The sequence below is a fragment of the Thamnophis elegans genome, chromosome 5 (genome assembly GCF_009769535.1).
Source record: "Thamnophis elegans isolate rThaEle1 chromosome 5, rThaEle1.pri, whole genome shotgun sequence".
In the NCBI taxonomy this organism is placed as follows: Eukaryota; Metazoa; Chordata; class Lepidosauria; order Squamata; family Colubridae; genus Thamnophis; species Thamnophis elegans.
The window spans coordinates 30,356,776-30,369,132 of record NC_045545.1 but is presented as its reverse complement, the minus strand read 5'-3'; the positions used below and the strand labels follow the sequence as shown (position 1 = coordinate 30,369,132).

General features: G+C 37.9%; 1 protein-coding gene across 1 annotated transcript in view; it reads left to right on the top strand.

Annotated features, from left to right (window-relative positions):
- The window catches only part of C8A (complement C8 alpha chain), a 54,270-nt gene extending 45,034 nt beyond the window's left edge, over positions 1–9,236 (top strand). The window contains exons 10-11 of the mRNA XM_032218470.1: positions 5,649–5,871; positions 7,951–9,236. Of these exons, the coding sequence (XP_032074361.1) occupies positions 5,649–5,871; positions 7,951–8,102 (375 nt within the window). The 3' untranslated portion in view covers positions 8,103–9,236. The remainder of the gene's footprint in view (positions 1–5,648; positions 5,872–7,950) is intronic.
- Positions 9,237–12,357: the final 3,121 nt, after the last annotated feature.

The window sequence follows — 12,357 nt, the reverse complement described above, 5'->3', positions numbered from 1 at the left end:
GTGGACCCGGAAAGCAGGCCACACCTACAGAAGAGGGTCTAAAATTTTTTGAAACCCACTATTGGTCCTTGGATATGATTATTCTACACTATCATGCTCATATTTATAAAACTCAGTGCCTCTGTGAAAGGTAAGGATGACTACTGCGTTTGTGGTGCAATCAGAACATAGTGTGTGTTGAAGTTGCTTTAATGCAAACCAAAGATGCTTTTTAAAAAACAAGTTTACATCATATTCTTATGCATGCCAGTGCAGTGTGTGAGGTAATTTAAGGTGGTTCTGACAAGTGTCGTCGGCATCTTCATATCAGGTCACATGGGCGGCAAGCCACTCCCATCCGGTCACATGGGTGGCAAGCCACTCCCACAAAGGAGGCCACACCCACAGAGTAGGTTCAAACAATTTTTGAAACCCACCACTGGCCCAGAGTATAAATTACAGGAATTTGCCTGTTGTTCCACAGTTCCAATTTTGAGTCAATAAAAGCTATTGTATGTGTGCAGGTCTGTTCTTGCCTACTGAAGCCCATTATACACACTATCTAGAACTCATAATGTAATCGGTCTTTAAAGCAATAAAAATGCATTTTTGTTTTTTGACATAATAGTAAGGGTTACCTCCAGTTTTAATCCCAAAAATAACTGTGGGACATCTATCAAATATATAGGATAAAGTTATAAAGCCTAGAAATGTATTGGAATAAACTTAATTCCATGGTTTGCAGTAACAATATTACAAATAATAAGTCAAACTTATTATTCACATGCTTGAAGTTGAGGATCCAGCTAGACATCTGCCTTAATATCAGCATGGTTTTCAACCTAATAAATTGGTACTCCTGGCTGCCAATTTATTTTTTGCTGGGGCTTCTGAAGTTGTCATTTCTCAGTGTTACCTTTTCTTATGGCACAATTGTATGCTGGATATTTTCTAACGTGGAATGCCATTTGTGGAAAAAAGATGATACACCTGCATGATTAAATGGCTGCAACTAGACATCCAAGAAATTAAACCTGTCAGGCGAAAGTTCCTAGAACGATGTTGTTATGCATCTGTTCAGGGGACAGGCTGGTTGTTACTTTGTACGTTTGGAAGAAGACGCCATTTAACAACATTTGAAATGATATACCAGGCTCTTAACCAATGTTGTTTCTTCCCCTGGAGTTTATCACCCTAAGCTACCATTCGTTTTAGCTTGAATATAAAGTATTCAGAATTTATGCTCTGAATATATCTTGCTGTCCCCTCTAGCTGCTTTTCTCCCTAGATTTTTTTTTAAGGCACGAATATATATATGTGCTGTAGCAGAGAGATATTCCTGTCTTTCACATTCGCTGTTAGAGAGAGATTTTATTTATTCAAAAACCTACATAGCCAACTATCTTATACAATAGAAACCTGAGCAGCTCAGGAATAATAAGAGAAAGGAAAGGGAATTCAGAACATCCTCTAATTGCCAGTTCCTTGAGGAAAACCTTTATGCAATTCACTTTTTCTGGATGACTGTATAATTCAAGTCCCCAATTCTGGCAGATTCAGATGTTTAGAACTGCAAAATTCTCACTGTCCTGTAAATTCTGGAGCTTAGCTATAATCAGTGGTGGAATTCTGCCAGTTCGCACTACTTTGGGAGAACCGGTTGCTAGCTTTCTTAGCAGTTTGGTGCAGTGGTGGAATTCTAATAATTTAACAACCTGTTTTCTACCCTAATGATTTCTTCCAACAACTAGTTCACCAAACTGTTCAGAAAGTTAACAGCCGGTTCTCCCGAAGTGGTGCACTGGTTTGGTGAACTGGTTGTTGGAAAAAATCATTAGGGCATAGAACCGGTTATTAAATTATTTGAGTCTCACCACTGGTTGTAAACCCAACACATCTGGAAAGTGCTGATTTTAGGTAATGCTAAACCCCATTTCCTTTATTTTCCTATTTAATTGAAGCCAGTCCAGCTTTCCCATCTTGGGTGGAGACATTTCCATGAATTCTGACTGAATCTGTTTGCCCGGCATTTAGTCCTTAACCCTTCAAAGACAGCTTCAGGAACATCAAGTGCTTATGGTTTTTGAGTAGATTCAGACATCCAGTAATTACTAACTTCCACTTGAATGTCCTTTCCATTTGACATACTGTTGTTTGCTAAAGTGTCTTCTGTAAATATTGTTTTAAAACACCCTTATTTTTTTCAAGGCCGTGGAGGATCTCTTATGCAGCAATCCTCTCAACCCCTTGAATTACAGGAAACCTCTGTAAACAGACTGCCCTGCACCTATCTCAGCATTCCTGACAGCTCTCCATGCTATTTGTAGTTCTGTCACTTGATCCGTCTTTCCACACTGCGTTGCTCCTGTGCATTGGGCTGCAGAGCTTCAAGCTACCAATAAAAAGTAGCAAAGAATTAGAGATTCCTGTATGTTTTTATTGTCATCTGGGGCTCAGCAGGAATGTTTGCAGCCCAGATATTCTCGAGAGATCCACTGAATTTAAATTTCAGAGCCCACCTCCTTTGCAGTCTCCAACAGCCCATTTTGATCTCGGCCAATGATTGATGGAAAAGGTTCTTGAACTTGCAAACTGTCACTCTGTGAAAATATTTATCCAGCATGTAGCTGCTATGTAAAAGGCAAATTCCATATTGGGTAACAATTAGAAAGTCTTGGCAGATGGCAGAGCTGTTTAGAAGCTCAGTAGGGTCAGGTTTAGTTAACAATTGGAATAGAGAGACAGAAAAATCAAGAACTGTTGTCTGTATTGAGAAATTGGGCATTGGTGACGGAGGTGGTGGTGGTTGAGAAACCTTTAGATGGTAATGACAAATTGTCCTTATTCAGTATCAAGCTTAGATGAAAACACAACTTTAAATAGTTGGGAAAATGATCAATAGCATCACAATTAAAATTAAACATACTGTACGACATGAAATTTAAAATATGAAATACAAGATTAAAATATGTACAAGTTTATTCAGTGCACACATATATCTTGTTTTTTCATTTGCACAGAATTTTCAAAGCCGATTATAGCAGGGAAAAGAATGCAAACTGCATATAATGCAAAATTTTAGAAGTATAAAATTAAAACTGATGGCAGTGCAATGCCTATTATACAAATCAATGAGAGAAGCCAACTTCATCGGGCATGCTGCATATAGTTCTGTTATAACAAGATATAACAAAAATAGAGAAAAAAAATGCTGTAGAAAAAGATGATCAAAATGATAAAGGGGACTAGAACAGCACCTTAGGGCAAGCAGTTGCAAGGTTTATGCTTTTAGCTCAGGAAAAATGGCAGGCCGAGAAAGGAATATAATAAGCATTTTTAAAATAATGCAGAGCGTGGGGAAAATGTCTTGTGAGATATTTCCCTCCTGCTGTCATAAAAATAGTTGGGGAAAGTTCTCCCACTGAAGATGTTGAGTGGGGAGAAATTCAGGTAGAGAAGAGATAAGATTTTGTATTGCAGCCAGGACATTGCTTCCACAGATGTAAATGGCTGTGTATTACAGATGCTCATTGTGTATAATAAGATTAGCAATGATTATTGGCCATGAAAACCTAATATTGTCTCCAGACATCAGTGGAAGACACATCTGATCAGAAGAGACCTATTGTTTTCATCTTCAACTTCTCGGTTTCCCAAAGTTGTCTGGGTAGCTACAGTAAAAACAGAGTCTGATCCAACATAACTATTTGTATAATGGTTAGATAAATAATTATATTTAAGATTTTTGGGACGAGGGGGAAAATCCATATTTCATATTATAATGCAACAATCTTGCTTTTCGTAGACTTGGTTTTTCCTTTGATTTGCAAGTGGTACTTTCATTTGTTGGGATAACTCATCTTGGCTGTTTGCCCTGTAAGCAGCAAAGAGAGCAAATAGTGGAGCAATCTCTCCCTCAGATTTTACAGCCTGAGAAATTAGATCATTCTGAACTCTTTCAATATGATATTTGTATATAGTTATTTATACCTATTTTCCAGAAAATAAGGCAGCAATCTTAGCCAACCTTAAATCAGAAGTCACCAGATTGGGGAAAGCTGCAGAAACAGAATGATTCATTCCTTCTTTCTGAAAGATTCAGAAGGGTGCAACTGGTATACTGGTATAAATAGAGACTTCACATTTTTATAGTTCCAGGAAGTCACTTGATTTGGGAAATCAAACTGGATACAGATGAGAAACCCATTTTTAATGAACTTATGGCTGCTCTCAAGGAGAGACAAAAGACCTCATGACATGTTGCTTGATGTCTTTGCTTCCACACTTAATGACTAGAAGTGCTCTACAAATCTCTGTAGTCACAATGACTTGAAGTCACAAAAATGTCAGTTCTTAAAGCCACCAGAAGTCCTTTGGTGCTACTATTAATGCCGCCCCCTTTGTCCTGCTCAATATCTTCCAGGTCATCTAGCAGCTTTATAGAGAAACTTGGAGAAATCCTTTCCTGAGATCCTTTTAAAGATGATCTCCTTTATAGAATATCATCATTTCCTTTAAAAATACAAGATTTAGGATAAGAAGTAGAAGTAAACTTACCTGAGGATTAACCGATTGGTCTACAGGATCCCCAGAGCTTAAAATCACTAAACAATTCTTCCTTCTCTATCCCTGTTTCTAAATATAAAGATAAAAGATATCTTTATATAATATAACAATAGACTTTTTTTTAAAAAAGATATTGACAATGCAGTCCTAACCAGGGGTGGGATTCAGCCAGTTAGGACCAGTTAGGACCCGGAGTCCTTCGAGATTGGGCGGCATATAAATGTGGTAAATAAATAAATAAATAAATAAATAAATAAATAAATAATTGGGTAAACCAGATGCTAATTTTACTTCTGATTCACTGAACTAGTAGTTGCAACGACTGGCTGGCCCAGCCCAGCCCTTCCCTCCCATGAGTCTCCACGTGGCCCGTTTTGGATGCCAAGTAAGTGCAAGGCCTGCATGAAGGCTCTAGGAGGGCAAAAAACAGGCAGAAACCTCCTTCCACCATGATGCAGGAGGCTGAGTAGGCCACGCCCACCCAGCAACTGGGCAGAGAACCGGTTGCTAAAAAAAATTAATCCCACCCTAACTAATTATTTTTTCACCCTTGTTCCCCAAATTAATTCCTATAGCATTAATCCCTGTTGTTTCCAACACAGTCCAACACAGATTTAGAGAATTTCAGGTAGCTGACTTACTGTAGTCATTATCCTCATTTTCTATATCTACTTCTGTATTTAACCCAATTGTTTCAGTTATGAGAGCTAATGTGAAGATGTCTTTGGCTCCTTCGCCATGTTGTTTCCTCCATTCTCTATAAGAATAACACAAATTAGATTTTATGCAGCTTCTCGGGATTTTTAAAAAAAATGTATATAGCTGTTTAAACGAAGGAGGAGAAAATTGAGAGACAATCCTTGAAAAGCCAGACGGGGCCATTCATATCTTGGAATAATCTATCAAGATGATTATCAAAATAAGTATTTTGCCATTCCATCCAATCTGTACCTGAACCATTTAATTTTATTGGTTTACAAATGGCCCTTTCCCAAGATATCCTGGTACTTTCTGTGCATTGTATTTCAACTTTCCCAAGGTTGAGGTAACACCCCAAACAACCACAATATAAAAATAGTTTTCCTTTTTCTCTTTTTCTTCAGCTGCAGCCCTTACATGAATTATTGTCCAGGACAAACCTTGGTAATTTGGAAACCAAGAAGAGAAACTTGAAAAGGGCTTTAGATCAGTATTTAATGGAATTCAATACCTGCCGTTGTGGTCCCTGTAAGAACAACGGTGAACCAATCCTGCTGGGAGCTACATGTGTTTGTGAGTGTAAGCAAGGCTACCTAGGTCCTGACTGTGGAGAGACAAAGAGGAAAGGTAAGACTTTTGAGAAAACATTGTTAAACGAGACCTCCTGAGATCAGTAGGCTGTAAACAACATTTACCTTCAATATCTTGGATCACCTTGTATGCCAGGCTATCAAAGGAGCTTTATCCAGGAATCAGATTGGCATTTCAAGTCAGTCTGAAGTGTTAACTAAAGACGTTGTAGAAGTAGCTTACTGCAGGAGCATAAATCATATCAGAGACTCAAGGGCAGAGCCAAGGAAAGCCCCCGATAAATATTAATGGGGATGTCCAAGGCTCGCAGCTTAACCCTATGCAAATTTAAGTGTAGTTAAATTGATTTATTCTAGTGGATATGGGTAATACTTAATTCCATATGGGATTGTGTCAGGTCAGTCACTTCAACCTCAAGTTCTCCAGATAATTCTTTGATATAGATCTGGAATCTCTCATACTCTCTCTCATACACATTGTACTCTCAAAGACCCATTATATAGATATATAGCAGAACCTGATGTTCTCCTGTTGTCAGTAATTGCTTGCCTACATTTTTCCCAATCCATGAAAGGTAATGGGAAAGATGTCTTACTGCTATCTAATGCATACATTTATGGTGGTTGTGCCACCATAAAAACCAGCATTTATTTGGGAACTTTTAGTACAGTACTTACATTCAACCACAGTCAACATTCTCTAGGTTGCAGAGAAGAGAGCTAAATTGCATATTCTATGTACAGTATGTAAAGAGTAAAAACACAAAAATAAAAGTAGGTATAGCTAGAGTGGTATAGTGCTTAAGGCATTGGATTAAAGCACATGTATATACCTGGGTTATAGTTCAGTTGCAAACATTGAGGATTACTGTGATTCTGAGCCAGGCTCAGCCCAATTTACAATCCAGTTTTTTTGGTCTGAGGAAAAATTAAAATATAGAGTAGCTGACAGGTAGTATGTGAATCAAATAAATACCCCACAAGAAAAGCCTCCACAGAAAATAATGCAGTAGATAGCACTTTAGAATGCCTACCCCATTTAAAATGCTTGGATACAAGGCAATATATTGTCTAATGCCTAAAGTAGGATTTCCCAATCTCAATAACTTTAAGATGTGTAGACTTCCAGAATTCCTCAGCCAGCATGATGGGAATTGAAGTCCACACATCTTAAAGTTGTTGCAGTTGAGAGGCCCTGTTCTAAAAACAACAGCTGCTGTGATGTTGTCTTTGAGTTCATTTTGGATCATGTCGATGCAGTCCTAATAAATTTGTCATTCCAATGAATACAGATAAAAATGAAGATTAACAGGTGGGTCTTACAAAGAACTCTTAAAACAGTCTATTTTTTCCCCACCCATTGCAGTTTAAAGTTGAAACTCCAAACAGCTTTAAGGGGTTTTTTTGGGGAAGGAGGAGGGGCTGACAGACAAGAGAAAATATTCTATACCTTTTTATGATTGTGACTATTGCAGGCAACACATGATTCATGCAATGTGCAACAGTCTTAGGTCTCTCTTCTGGCTGCTTCTCTGTAACAATCAGAAAAGGAGTTATATTGTTATTATGCTGTGAATTTGCCCAGTTCCCGTTCATTTTACAGGCTGTTATACTGGTTTTTTAAAGCAGGATAAGGCAATCTTGTCTTATGGCCTTGATGGAATATATGTCAAATAATGGGACCTATGGTAAGAGAAGTTACCATCCTTAGTTCCACCCTCATATCCCACTAATGAATTCCTAGAGGAAGATGGCTACTGGATTAGGAGAAACCTTGCCTGGTTCAACAGAACTCTCCCAACATACTTACATCAAAAGATTGTTGGTCTTGATTAACATACAATAGCATTAGTTCTGGAATAAGTGTCTTTTAGATCAAGGATGGTCCAACTTTTCAGAACTTAGTAAGTGACAGCTACAGCAATTCCAGAAATATATAAGTGTTGCAAAGCTATATAATGCTGCTGGTATTCTTACTTATTAATAATTGCCAGTAATGTCCAAGTTCATCCATAAACTGGAATGGGTTTGATTTTTTTTGTTTTACTCTACATATTGAACAAATCTGAAACTGGTTTTACATGAAAGTTGCTAATCACGGTGTACTGTGTTACAGGTTATCCAGTTCAAGGTAGCTGGAGTTGCTGGACTCCATGGGCAGCTTGTCAAGGGGGATCTAGAAGCCGCACAAGACAGTGTACAAACCCACCTCCTGAAAATGGTGGAACAACATGCCCAGGCAGGAATACGCAAACAGAGACATGTTAATAACTAATAATGCTATGAGTGGATTAATGGGTTGTGCTACCAGGCAGGAAAATGTTGGGAGCTTGATGCAAATAGAGTCAAAACAAATGGGCCATAAATATTGACTTACCTTTAGGACAATGGAAAATCCCAGTAGCAATCATATAAAGAAAAAGAAATGTAAATGTTTTGTACACTTTGTACATCAGTATTGTAACTGTAGTAATTATTTTTGTTGAATGCAGAAGTCCGCCATAAGGAAGATATTTTTGCTCTGCACAAAATTTAAAGCAAGAAAAAAATCGTTATATTGCTAGCCCTGTAATATACTATTGACTAACATGTTGGGACTATTCAGAGAATTCATTTTCCTGTGGATACCTAGTGTATGATACAAAATAGAATGAACTTCCCAGAAGGAAGTACATTCCTTCTGGGAAGGAATTTACTACCATGGCAACAAAAATGTTTTTTTTTCCCTGCTGTTGGACAAATTTGTTCCCAAAGTAAGATGTAACAATTGGGTCCAAAATTATGAAGATTCTTCTTATCATCATCATATGATATTTTTCTCAAGTTCACTATTAATTCAGAGGTGGGTTGCTGCCAGTTCAGCCCAGATCTGCGGAACCAGAAGTAGCGGTGATGGGAAGTTCCACACACACACACCTGGACGCTTCTGTGCATGCGCAGAAGCATCTCACACGTGGAAGCATGCCCAAACTGGTAGTAAAAAGATTAGCAACCCACCTCCACTATAATTCAAGAATTGATCATTACAATATGAGCTTTTTTCCTTCAGATAAACCAATTTCTAAACAAAGCAGTCCTTTTGCTATAACTAAGATGATAAATTGCCTCTGGATAAAAATCTTCTATATATTCTGCCACTTAGGCAGTCTTAGCTTTTTAAACAACAGCAATAGTAATAATACTTTGGTGTAACACTTTTCAAACTTCAGGAGTTGTAAAAATCACACCTGTGGGTCAGAATCAAGCAACTGTTACAGCTGTCGAATCAAAGCACAAATATTCAGATAAATATTCAGAGATCCAAGAGATGAAACGTTAAGGGAAGCTAGGCATTTCTTTAACTATAGTAGATCTACCCAAATTGTTGCAAACTAAATCTAATAAAAGCATTTTGAAAAACAAGTGTGAACTGGCTGCCTTTTACTTGGAACATCCAATAACAAAAGATATTCTGTTTAATTTGTTTAATGATGCAATGGCAGATAGCATAAGGATAACAACATTTCTGGGAACAATTTATGCTGGTAAGGGGGAAATCCTCATGGTGACTTCTGTAGGGTAAACAACTTGTGCTCTTTGTGAGAATGGCTCCTAAGCGGGGAAAGAAGCTATTACTGTAGTAATGTGTTGTACAGCTCTAAATGAAGGTATTTAAGGTTTCTAAATGAATCTTTTGTACAAGTCATAGCTTCCTTTCTCACTCTACAAAAACCTTTATCCAATGGAGCAGATTACTTTAGAAGAAGGTTTTACAGATGGACAGCTAACTATCAGCATCTACCTGAAAATGATCCTTCTCATTGTAATCAAGAATATCATTTCCTGCTGTGAGAATGGATTTGTCAACTTCTCATAAGAAGTAAACATCATGGTGCAGTCAGAAATGTTGTTTATGGATGTTCTAGTGAATTATTTCAAGTTATAGTATGAGAAACAGTATTAAGCTGTTTCAATCATTACATGTTCCCTCTCCTAATGCAGAAATAGAGAAGTTTTGATTTCATGAGGGGGGGATAGGCAGAGGAGGGCTGGTTGATCAATTGAAGTGTTGAACAAAATTAATCTAAGCATTTATTGACAGGCAAGTATGGTGATGAATGGAATCCAGTTTAAATTAGAATGGTCTCAAAGGTTTCTCAGAGAGATCTGAAATGGGTTATGCCCTTTTTTTAAAAAAAAAAATGGGAGTGGTTCTAATTTCAAGCCTCACTAGCTACCATTCATGTTTCATATCAGCTTTGCTATAGATCATTCCATGAAACTCTAAAAGCCAAAATTCAATATAGAATAACAATAGGACATAATGTAGCACCTGAATATAATCCATACTTAAATAAAAGCTGGTGGGTAGAAAAGTCTTCCACAGACAACCTATGAGATCTCCATCCAGTCTGAGCTCCATAAATTAAACAGAGAATCAATTATAAAAATGAGTTTGCAACCTTATCTATAGAATAGAGAATAACAGAGTTGGAAGGGACCTTGGAGGTCGTGTACTCCAAACCCTGCTCAGGCAGGAAGCCCTCTTATCATTTCAGACAGATGATTGTCCATTCTCTTCTTTAAAACTTCCAGGGTTGGTGTACCCACAACTTCTGAAAGCAAGTTGTTCCATCGACAAATTGTTCTAGCTGTCAGGAAATTTCTCCTTAGTTCTAGGTTGTCTCTCTCCTTGATTAGTTTCCATCCATTGTTTCTTGTCCTGCCTTCAGGGGCTTTGGAGAATAGGTTGGCCTTCCTCTTCTTCATGGCAGCCCCTTATTGGAACATTGCTATCATGTCACCTATAGTCCTTCTTTCATTAGACTAGATATATCCAATTCCAGCAACCGTTCTCGATGTGTTTTAGTCTCCAGTCCCCTAATTTGTTGCTCCTTTCTGCGTGTAATATGTAATCTTTTGATTACATATTAGAGGTGTTTTTTTTTAAATAGCATGTTTTTAAGACATAGAGCAAATAGTAGGGGAAAAATAATGGATGCAAGAAAGCTAAATAGCATTTTATTTGTTTTGGTGAATTCTGTTTGGTTGTGCCAATGTAAACTTTAAAGTCTCCAAATTCCAGCTTGGTATAATCTTTGTACAACCTGATGATGGATAAAGGACTCATAGCCGCACACACAGCCCTTCCCGCGGAGGACAGAGCTGCACAAATGAGGCTATTTTCTGTTTAAGACTAGCTATGAATCATCTATTAGTACACCAGCATTTTATCTCCAAGGATCCCAGAACTGGAGATGTTAACAGTCTGGTTGATTTAAGACCTCTTTTGTGGATGCAGAACATAAATCTTAGGGTAAGAATATGCACAGGACTGAGCTAAGTTGAAAGACTGTGGTGGGGAGTCCAACAATAACACATTCCTAATGAACAGTGGTAAAAATGGGCCTAGGTGAATATAGGCAGACCTAGTAAATATCAACCAACATGTATCTGAGTGAGACAGCTTTAACAGGCAAAGGCTACAGTGCTAATAACTTAGGTGGCAAGGATGAATTAAAGGACAAGGTGAAGGGCAAAAATCAATCTCGGATTTGCCATGCATGAAACTTTCAGACACACCTCTTCTTTTCCCGCCTCTCTCTCCCCAAAAGTCAAGGGGGAAGCAGTTTGTGATGCTTCACTGCAGCATAAATGGAGGACATAGACCAGGCTTCATTACCGAGGCACACACCATCTTCTGGGTGGGGTTTATTTGGGCGGACCAAGCATTGGCACAAAATAAATACATTGCCTGCAGAGATTGGGCCTCAGATAATTACATTCCTCCAGAGATCATGATTGAAGCACAATGATTCAATCTCGCCCTGAGCAATAAAGCAAAATAATCCTTTAGTGGCAACAGTGCTGCTTCCATATTTGATTAAGCTGGCTGGAGAGAACAGAAGCAGGACATGAGAAGGATCCCTTGACTTGAACAAATGAAATGCTTTTTAATAGCAGCAGGTTGGAGATACACGCTTTACAGCACTGCCTTGATGGACATTTCAAGTTTCTTGTAGCTCCACTAACCTGATTTAATACTGCTTTACACCCTGGAGGATTAAAACAATGCCTCATGTGACCTTTCTGTAAATATTACCCCTTCCCCCATGTTTTTTCAACTGTTGTAGTTCATGAAAACAATTTTCTTCAGATTGAACCAACTACAATATTTGATCTGTCTGTAGAGACAGAAAACTGCATAACATTTTGAAAATGATAACAATGGGTCAATGTTTTGCTATTTTTGATTTTAAAAAGTATGTATGCTTTCATAAAAAATATGAAACAATCCATCTTAACTCTAGCTGCATTTATTTGATTGCTTAATCCCCCCCCCCAATCTTACAAGTTATTTTAGTCGTAACCAATTCTAAGTGGCTTACAAGGCCAGTTTACAGAAAAAAAGGATTAAAACAATAAAAGCAGCAAACACAGCATTCTGGCTTGGAAAAGATCATAGAGCAATTTACAGATGACAAACGAACAAACAAACAAAGAGGTTCTTTAGTGTGCCACGTTTGCACTACTGGATCAGCTC